Below are 10688 nucleotides of genomic sequence, written 5' to 3'. Positions count from 1 at the left end.
ATCTTACCATTTGCAATGACATGGATGGACCTAGAGGTTATTAAGCTGAGTGAAATAAGTCAGACAGAGAAAGATAAATACCATATGATTTCACTTACATGTGGAATCTAAGGAACAAAAAGAAAAAAACTAATCAAAAACAGACTCACACATATAGTAGACAATTTGATGACGGACAGAGGGCAGGGGTGTTGGGATCTAGAAGAATGGGGCGAAGGGTTAAAGAAGTACAAATTAGTAGTTGATAGTTGGTCACGGAGATGGGGAGCATGGCAGAAGGAATGCAGTTAGCATTAATGTGATGGCTCGGTAGAGGGCCAGGGGAGGGACGGAGCAATTGGGGGGATCATTTTATGAACTATATGGATGTCTAACCAATGTACTGTATACTTGAAGCTATTTTAAATAAATAATTTTTTTTAAGTTAAAAAAAATACCAGTTAAAGGACATTCTTCAAAATACCTGACTAGTACTCCTCAAAGCAGTCAAGGTAATCAAACACAAGGAAAGTCTGAGAAACTGTCACAGCCAAGTGGAGCCTAAAGAGACATAATGACTAAATATAATGTGGTATCCTGGATGCAATCTTAGAACATAAAAAGGATGTCGTAGAAAAACTGAAGAAATATGAATAAAGTATGGACTCTGGTTAATAATGATGTATCGATATTGATTGAAATGTACCACAATGACAAAAGATGTTAATAATATGGAAAACTGGGCATGAGATATATGAGAAGTCTGTACTGTCTTTGTAATTTTTCTGTAAATCTAAAATTGTTCTAAAACATAAATTTTATATTAGAAAATTCTACAGAAGTGGTTAATGAAGTAGCTCATTAAGTGGTTCCCTACTCTCTGGCTGTTTTCTGGCTTTTCATTTTTAATTGTTGATTCTTGCCACTTTGTAAAGAGCAGGATATTGATGATGTCAGAGACAAAAGTATGCAGTTGCTGCCTCTCTGCCATTCTAGATGTCTATAAATCTGACTCCTTTGCACCTAGATTTTCTGTTTGTTTTCCTAATAAATTTCATCAGCTAACAGTTTCACTGTGAGCAATTATCTAAAGTGTTCTGGAAATGAAGGACAAGGAAATTCATCACAGACAGCAACTCTGGGTTTTGATAATTCTTATAAATCAACATTGATTGAAATAACAATAATTGCTCTGCTTACTCCAGCTCCATTTCTCTCTTACAGCCAGTGTCCAGAAGGATACATCTGTGTGAAAGCTGGCCGAAATCCCAACTATGGCTACACAAGCTTCGACACCTTTAGCTGGGCTTTTTTGTCTCTGTTTCGACTCATGACTCAAGACTACTGGGAGAACCTTTACCAGTTGGTAAGTGTCATAGTCCATTTGGGCTGCTATAACAAAATACCACAGCTGGGTAGCTTATAAATAACAGAAATTTATTGCTTATAGACCTGGAGGCTAGGAAGTGGAAAACCAAGACACTAACATGTTTGCATACTGGCAAGAGCCTCTTTCTGGTTCATAACTGACAACTTCTCACTGTGTCATCACCTGGTAGAAAGGAGTAGAGAGCACCTACCAAAAACCCCACTTTCTAATACTACCACATTGGACTTTAGAATTTCAACATATGAATTTTAGGGGACACAGCACTCAAGACATAGAAATAAAGTTCAAATTAACATACATGGGACTTAAGTTTATAAACATATATGGAATGACCAAATATGAATACTTGTTTATAACACTCTAGAATACAGAGGAGGGTCCTATATCAAGCAAGTGTACCTAGGATCCCAGTTGTTCATTCAGTTAGTACATGCGTATTGAGAGCTTCTTATATGAAAGGCATTCTACTAGGGTCTATGGAGGATGCAAAGAATGTTCATGACTTTGAATTTATAATTTAGCTGTGGATGTAAAAAGAACATGTGAAAAGATTTTAAAAATCAATTATATAAAATGTTTTAATTAAACTTATGATTAATTAGAGTTAGAAGAGGGGGAAGAAAGATATTATCTCTAGACAGTGTGGAGAATAGGCTGCAATAGAAGTGGAACTTCACTGAAAGGAACTAAAATAATGTTCTCACTTATAGTATTGTCCTGCATTATGGACTCTAAAAAAGGCATCTTCGTAGGGCTCAAATAATATCAAATATATACTGATTTGAAATGTGTGTGTTTATATAAATAACACTACAGTCAAGCCTCAGATAATTTAATTAGTGTGTGCACATGCATTTTAACAACAAAAAAATCTTGATCAAAATAAACTGAATGCTTAAAAGCTCTCATCTCCTATCTAATTATGGTAATCATATCTTTATTGACATTGTATAAAATATTGATGAAATGATCCTTTTTCTCTACCTTAGACGTTACGTGCTGCTGGAAAAACATACATGATATTTTTTGTCTTGGTGATTTTCTTGGGCTCTTTTTATTTGGTGAATTTGATCCTGGCAGTGGTAGCCATGGCCTATGAGGAACAGAATCAGGCCACCTTGGAAGAGGCAGAACAGAAAGAGGCTGAATTTCAGCAAATGCTTGAACAACTCAAAAAGCAACAGGAAGAAGCTCAGGTACTGGTAATAAGCAAAGCTTTATTATTGTTGTTGTTATCACTGTTATTAAGTTTTAAGTAGCAATATTTTTGTATCATAGATGCCAAAATGGAACTGGCTTTTCATTTGGTATGCAGACATTCTTATTAGAAAAGAGAAAGCTATTCAAATTGTTTCTGAAGTTAGAGTAAAGGAACTTTTTAGAAATTATATGTAAGAAAATAAGCTGGAAGTAGAAAACACATTTGGGAGAAGGTTAACTATGCAATTTTCTTATGAACCCTTAGGGGAGAATCTGATTTTCAGTTTAATGTGAAGAAGATACATAACTGTTATTTCCAACAATTGGGTTTCATTCTTAATTATAACTTTTGAGGTTTTATTCTGGAGTGAATTAATCTCAAATGTTAACAAGAAAACTTTATGTATATCAAATTTTAAGCATTCTTTGGGGTTTTTGTAGCATGAAGCTGTTTGCTACAGCCCCTATCAAGATATCAGAAAGGCATCTGCTATTGGATTCTAACTTTAAATTAATATTAAAGGCTGTTTGGACTAGAGGCATGGTGAATGGGGTTTTATGTCTTGATGAGAAAAGACAGAATAACAGATTAAAAAGAAAAAAAAAAACATAATTTCAAAGGTGGAAATCACGAGAAGACATAGTGAGATCTAATTCATGTCAGAGAGAATTACATTGCCTCAAATACATCTTTGCCAATATTTGGTATGGTTAATTTTATTAACCATTCTATCAAGTATCTCATTGCTGTTTTGTTTTGCATTTTCTTAATGACTAATGATGTTGAGTATCTTTTCATGTTCTTGTTTTCTATATGCATAGCTTCTATTGTGAAGTGGATATTCAAATCTTTTGCATATTATATTACCTGGGTTGTTTGTTTTCTTATTATTGAATTCTGAGTATTCTTTATCTTTTAGTCCTTTGTTATATATATGCTTTGCAAATATTTTCTCCCAGACTGTAACTTGTCTTTTATTCTTCTAGCAGTATTAAGATAAAAAAAATTTTGATGAAGTAGTTTATCAAGTTTTTTTCTTTGTCTGTTTGATCATGCCTTTGGTGCTGTATCTAAGAAATTTATGCCTAGTCAACATCATGAAGATGTTCTCCTATTTTTTCCTTTTAAAAATTTTATAGTTTTGTGTTTTATATTTAGGTCAATGACCCACTTTAAATTAACTTTTGTATAAAATATGATTTACATTGAGGTTTTTCTGTATATAACTATCTAATTATTCCAGCACTATTTGTTGAACAAAATATCCTTTTTCCACTAAATTGCCTTTGAACGTCGTAAAAAAATCAGTTGTCTATATGTGAATGGGTCTATTTCTGGATTCTATTCTTTTAAAGTGATCTATTTGTATCTCTTTACACCAATATCACACTCTTATTTACTGTAGGTATTTAATAAGTCTCGAAATCAGATAGTGGTAGTTCTCCAACTTTTTCTTTTCCAAAGCCATTTTGACTGTTCTATATCTTCTGTAGTTTCATATGAGTTTCATAATCAGCTTGTTGATTTCAGCTTGAATAGTTTCTATTGCTAAATCTTCAAGTTTATTATCTTTCCTCCTGCAATGTCCTATCTTCCATTAATAACGTCGACTGTATTTTTCATCTCAGACATTTTAGTTTTCATCTCTAAAAGCTTGATTTGCATCGCCTTTATATCTCTTTTATTTCTAACATTATGAATATACACAATACAGTTATAATAAGTGTTTAAAGTCCTCCTCTGTTAATTCTAACATCTGTGTCAGATCTTAGTTTTAATTATTTTCTTCATTGTTTGTCATATATTCCTGATTTTTTTTTTTTTTTTGCATTCCCAACAATCTTCAGTTGAATTCCAGACGCTATTAATTTTACCTTTTTAGGTGCTGAATATTTTTGTATTCCTATGAAAATTCTTGATCCTTGTTTGGGGACATAGTTACATTACTTATAAATAGTTTGATCCATTTGCATCTTCAAACCTTTGAAGATTTGTTAGCTAGGACTAGGGTAGAATTTAAACTAAGGCTAATTATTTCCTACTATTAAGTGAAGATCCTTCTAAATACTCTACACAATGTCTTATTCATCAGTGTCTTTAAAACAACTGCTACATGTATTCTGTCTGTTTTACTGGTTACTTCAGGAGGGAGAGGAAATCCGATCCCTGTTACTATTTCTTGTACAGAAACAGAAGTCCAAAATAACTTTTGTACATGGTGCCATTTTGATATATAGTGATTTTTTTTTTCCAGATAAATGGTTCCAGATATTTGAAGAATTATTTGAATGACAGTATATTTGAATGGCATTTGTAGGTTCAAATTTCAAATGTTAATGAGTTACTTTGAAAATACATCAAAATTTAAATGTTAATGAGTTACTTTGAAAATACATCACATAAACCATTAGATCCTTTTTTGAGCCATTTTGATGAGACAGATAGTTGACAATAAATTGGTTAGATGGTTACCCAACCCAATTATATACTTAGTATTTGCTGAACACGCTGGCTTTACTATTTTCATCTTACCACAGGGTACAGAATAGTAACATGGTTATATTTTATTGACTTTAGAAGGAAAGCTATAAACAAATTTGGTGATACTTAAAAATCTTATAAGTATACCTCATGCTTGCCAGAAAGTTATACTATATTTCAAATATTTAAGAGTTTATTTCAGATCACTATAATTAAAACACATTTGTAAGATAAAGAAATAAAATAGCTATTTATAGGGCAAAATCTTTATTGCAAAGTTTTAAATAAATGTTAGAAGAAATATTTATAGATTGCATATAATTGTGTTTTAAAACTTTGAATTATTCTATTATTGTTTATAAAAACAGACAGTGATGTGTTTGAAAATGCTACACAGACACAGTACAAGAGTAAGAATGTATTCTGAAATTCAACCACTGCAGGTACAATATGGCATCAATTAAAATAATATGTCATCTTTTTTAATTTAGAAGTAAAAGTGCACTATGTCTAATAGAGGTGTAAGAAACCTAATTATCTACATCTTTATTAGGCCAGCTAAAATATGTTAGTTCTTTTCATTTAAAAGTCAGTTATTGGATTCTACTAATCAAATCATTATTTGACTCACCTTTAGCTTCATATGTACAAAAATTTAAGCTGATCCCAGTGTTTTTGTACCAACTGGGATAGCACAGCATCCAATCAATTTCAGTTCCTTATTGACAATACAGGTAACAATAACCAATAAATACCCTATGTTGAAGGTGAGGAGGGAGTTGGAGACAGAGAGAGAAGGAGACTTAGTCTACCCGTGAGATGACTGATGTTCCAGTATAACTTGATTCTTGCTAACCACCTGTGACTCTTCAAAAGTTACTAATCAATAATTTCATGAAACTTAGCATAACTTGCTTTTTTTTTTTTTTTTTGTATCTTTTGAGAGACCTCCTAGTTCAGTGGACTCAAATCAAGTGCAACTTTAAAAGACAGAGAAAGGCACACCTGATAAATGTTTTGTCCTAGATCATCGTAATTGTGTCTAGCATCGTAATTGTGTGATTTTTAAATGTCTAATAATGCCCAGCATAGCATATACCATAGCAGTGTGTAGTGATTTGATGGGAAAAATTAAGAGTAAACTTTAGGACAAAATTAGAAATAGAGGTATTTAAGAGACCTAATATAATTAGGAGTAGAATTGAAAGAGATACAGTTAAAGTCTTTACAGTTTTGAATGGGATTTTTAAACTGGGTTTGATGTTTAAAATGAAGTGTAAATACAGAGTAGTGAAATGAAAATGAAATATAATCACAGGTAGTCAAGTGGTTTTATTTTTTAAAAAACACAAATACGGTGAGTTCTAGTCTATTTTGAGTCACGCGGCAATGTTATAAGAAGAGAAAAATGTTATTATTTGTGTAAATATTAAGGACCTATTTGTTACAAGAAGAATTCAGCAAGTCAGTTGTGAAAATAACACTATTAGTCTAAACGAGCAGGACACTGACCATGTCGCAGAACTAGGTATAAACAGGTACACAGATATGGGAGGTGACAGGAAACATCTGCCTTTGAGGGACTGTCAAATCACTGGAAGTGGAACAAGTGACAGATTTGAGTTGATGAGTGACATAGAAAATGTGTTGTGTCGAGAGGTTACCATTGTTGCCTCAGAAATCTGTTTTGGTTTTCAGTTATTTGAACTGTTATCCAGAATAGGTAGGGAAATCATGTCTTATGCAAAACAAGTTCCGGAAGTGATTTAAATGACCATGGGTTTCAGGATTACAGCAAAAGAAAATTACCACCACTTCCTTTGTTTCTAATGACAAGTAAGTCAGTAAATGATTAACATTGTGTGTTGCATGTTTCTGTCTATACAAAATGGAAAGGTCAATTAAAGGACTTTATTTGAAAAAAAAAAGGAATTATATGTATATTCATTCTTTCAAATAAATGGTGTATATTATTTATCTCTTATGTATCAAGCACTATGCAACTATATTTAACTTGTTACAGATAAGTGCTTCATTTATTTATTTTGCACATACTTATATTAAACATTCATATTTAAAAAGGGCTTCTAATATTTCTCATATTTCATCACTGATATTAGAATACTGATTAAGAAATCAATAAAAAATATGGCTATCTGACTATATGCAATTCTGTAAATATCCAAATTCTGAATTAATGTTTCATTTAAATGCTAGGTTTGTCTTATACTGAGTTTTAGATCTTGATTTCCATAATGAATATACTATTCAGTATAAACAAACACCTGTGTTACATTTTATGTGTTGCTTAGCTCAATACATATATTATATGTAGTACTATGTAGCATTATATGTATTATATGTAGCATTATATGTAGTACTATGGTTCCCATCTCTAGGGTCATGTTAATACTAGAGAATTTGTGTTGTTCTTTATTGTTTTAGTTGAGATGAGATTCACAAATGGAAGCTATTTAGGAGGGTTTGCTTTCCCTTGGGAAGGAAGAAACATAAAGCACAACATGTTGTCATAGCATTATAAATGGATTTTGTCTTCATTCTTTCCTAAAATATATTTCTGTTATATAGATCATTCTAACATAGTCTTTTATGAGTTCTTGAAAAGCCAAGTCTAAGTCTGTCTTGTTCTTCCCCCAACTCACCTCAGTGTCTAAAACAATTGACCGCATGATGCCTTTTTTCATCTTTATTCACCAAATAGTAACTGAGTCCTTTTTATGTCAGGTGACTTATTGGCAATGCGCACAAAAACATGACAAAATTCCTATATGATATAGTCTAGTAGAGAAGATAGAACAGAATGGTAGATAAATTATGAGTTGTTGGTACTTAGTAATGACATATATAAATAGTTGAACCAACAGTCTCATAATTTAATCATTTCTTCTTCCTTGATTATGTTCAAAAACAGGAATATACTTAATGAGAACGCAGCTTTGATATGCACTATACTGTTGTTTCATATCCTCTCTTGTCATGGTGAGATCATTTCCAGTCTAAAAATACTATTCATATAAGTGAAAATGTAAAACATTTGCCATGTTTCACCTCAGAGCTGGCTATGCTTCTTTAGTATGTACAGAAATTCAAAATGCTTTAGTATAACTTAATGCTGAAATATGGAAAGAAAATACTTGAAGAAGTTCTCATCATCCCTTGAATGATTATTTCAGGTACTTATTGATTGATATGTTAATAATCCGTTATTATTTATAATAATAAATAATTTATAAACATTAAAAAATTTAAACTAGAAATGTTATATAATAAATTAATCATATTAATCTCTGGGATTAACAGGACCCCAAGGATGTGAAATATAGTAATAAATGTAATTCAAATGAAGAGGATAAACTAGCCAACACATCCCTACTGTGTCTATCTAGAAATAAAATAGGAAACATTTTTAATGCTTTGAGTTCACAAAAAAGAGAAGAAAAGAAAAAGTCTCTTGTCCTAGATTTTGAAGGAAAAAATACGACTGTTGTTCACTGTCACATGTGGGAGGAATAAGCCTATGCATGAAATTGAAATAGTAATCAGACCAGAACCACTACTAAAAGAAGATTTGCTTTTAAATTGTAGAAGACATTTTTTATGAGAGCAATTGTCTCCTGAAATAAAATTAATCTCAACAGCATTTTTTTTTTAAAGCGGGGGCTCTCCAGGAGATGTTCCAAGCCAGACTTTCCTTGCTTTAATGCATAGGCTAACATATTGCTTTATACTATTTAAAACTGCATCATTATTAAGTGAACTCTCTTGTAGTAAAGCAGAATGAAATAACCAGAAGACTAACTTTTCCATATAGTCAATAGTCATAAATGGCAACAACTGTACCATAGTAAACTCTTTTCAAAGTTATGTGTTCTAAACAGAGCCTTGCCTTGTTTTAAACAGGCAGTTGCGGCAGCATCAGCTGCTTCAAGAGATTTCAGTGGAATAGGTGGCTTAGGAGAGCTCTTGGAAAGTTCTTCAGAAGCATCAAAGTTAAGCTCCAAAAGTGCTAAGGAGTGGAGGAACCGAAGGAAGAAAAGAAGACAGAGGGAGCATCTTGAAGGAAACAACAAAGGAGAGGGAGAAAGGTTCCCCAAATCTGAATCTGAAGACAGTGTCAAAAGAAGAAGCTTCCTTTTCTCCATGGATGGAAACCGACTGACTAGTGACAAGAAGTTCTACTCCCCTCATCAGGTACAGTTTTCTACTGAGTGCTCCAATTTGTTTTGTCATTGCTATTGCTTTTCAATTGCTGTATTTTGTTTTTGTAATAGCTGATTTAAATGAGGGAAAGATAACTAACATTTAATATAGTTAATTCCATATCATGAACTGTCTTTAAATAAGACTTTTATTAAACCATTCATAAGTTTTAATTTAAGGTAATCAGCTTTATATGTTGCACTATTTTGAGACCATGTTTCTTTATCCGCTTTGGGGGTGGGGGTAAAATCTATCAATCAGACTTTTCTCTTCAGGGAAACAGTTTTTCAATCTCTTGGTTACCTTTTCCATTCTGAGACCTCAAATGAACTTATCTTTGCATCTGGGTTTCTGCCATGATTATCTGTGGTTCTGATTGCAACATAGGTATGAATCTTGAAAAGAAATGTCTCGATTTTGCCTATATCTTTTGATATGAAAACTATACTTTTAATGAGTCTCTGTTATCTTGATATGGTTAGTGTCATGCTATGATACATTAGAATGAAATTATGACCTAAATGCTCTTGAAGAGACCTAAATTGAAGACAGTCTATTTTTGTTCTGATTTCATGTAAACTAACCAATTCTTCAGCATATTTTCAAGTCAAAGAGTAAAAATAGTTTCAACTTTTTGTATGTTAATAAGTTTTATCTGTTGCCTAATGTAAAAGAGTAAATAGTTATGAAATCCATGATAAGTACAGTTATGACTTTGAACACTGGTTCTATTAAAATTTCATGTGCTATGAATTATTAACTCTTCTAATTATATTAATCTGGGTTAGAATTATATCCTAAAGATAATGCTTTGAGGGACACTCTATATAATTAAATTAGAGCAAAAACCTGTACATCAACCAAGGGCTATGATAGCCTTCTTATAAACAATAAAATCTTTTTAAAAAATTAGAGAGATAAGCACGAAGTTCAGAATAGTGTTTAGTGCTTGGTTGGGAAGAAAAGGCGCGTATGTTATGAATAGGTGTTTGTTTTATAATTTATATTGAATGTGTAAATAATTTTTTAAAATGAAATAAACTCAATAAGTCATAACTTGAATTCTCATATTAGGACAAAATAGTTATGCGCACACAAAAAGTTATAACATAAAAGCCATCTTCCCACAGACAATGTTGGTATCAAGAGATCCAAATACTATCTTGCATAATACAAATAGAAAGTATGGTAGTAGATCAGTATTATCATGTTTGGGGTTAACATGACGCTCTATAGGGAAAGTCAGTTTCTCGGATCAGAATTTTTTGGCTTAAACTGACACCCTTGATATTTTAATATTATTAAGAATATTAGGAGTCATTGGAATTAGTAGTATTTGACATGACATCAGAGCATAATGATCAATTTCACAAAAGCTGGTGTCCGTATCTCAAATCCAAATCAATTCTGTGACCT

General features: G+C 32.0%; 1 protein-coding gene across 6 annotated transcripts in view; it reads left to right on the top strand.

Annotated features, from left to right (window-relative positions):
• Positions 1-10688, top strand: part of SCN3A (sodium voltage-gated channel alpha subunit 3) — a 78663-nt gene that overhangs the window by 17405 nt on the left and 50570 nt on the right. For 4 of the 6 annotated variants that reach the window (XM_006921141.1, XM_006921137.1, XM_006921142.1 and 1 more), the window contains exons 8-10: positions 1204-1345; positions 2359-2565; positions 8973-9263. In XM_006921141.1, the coding sequence (XP_006921203.1) occupies positions 1204-1345; positions 2359-2565; positions 8973-9263 (640 nt within the window). Of the gene's footprint in view, positions 1-1203; positions 1346-2358; positions 2572-8972; positions 9264-10688 lie in introns of all 6 variants that reach the window. The other 2 variants (XM_006921138.1, XM_006921139.1) reach the window with 1 other exon arrangement.

Source organism: Pteropus alecto, unplaced genomic scaffold, assembly GCF_000325575.1.
Source record: "Pteropus alecto unplaced genomic scaffold, ASM32557v1 scaffold3, whole genome shotgun sequence".
Classification (NCBI taxonomy): Eukaryota; Metazoa; Chordata; class Mammalia; order Chiroptera; family Pteropodidae; genus Pteropus; species Pteropus alecto.
Note: the sequence above shows the minus strand (reverse complement) of the source record. Positions and strands in the feature narration are given on the sequence as shown.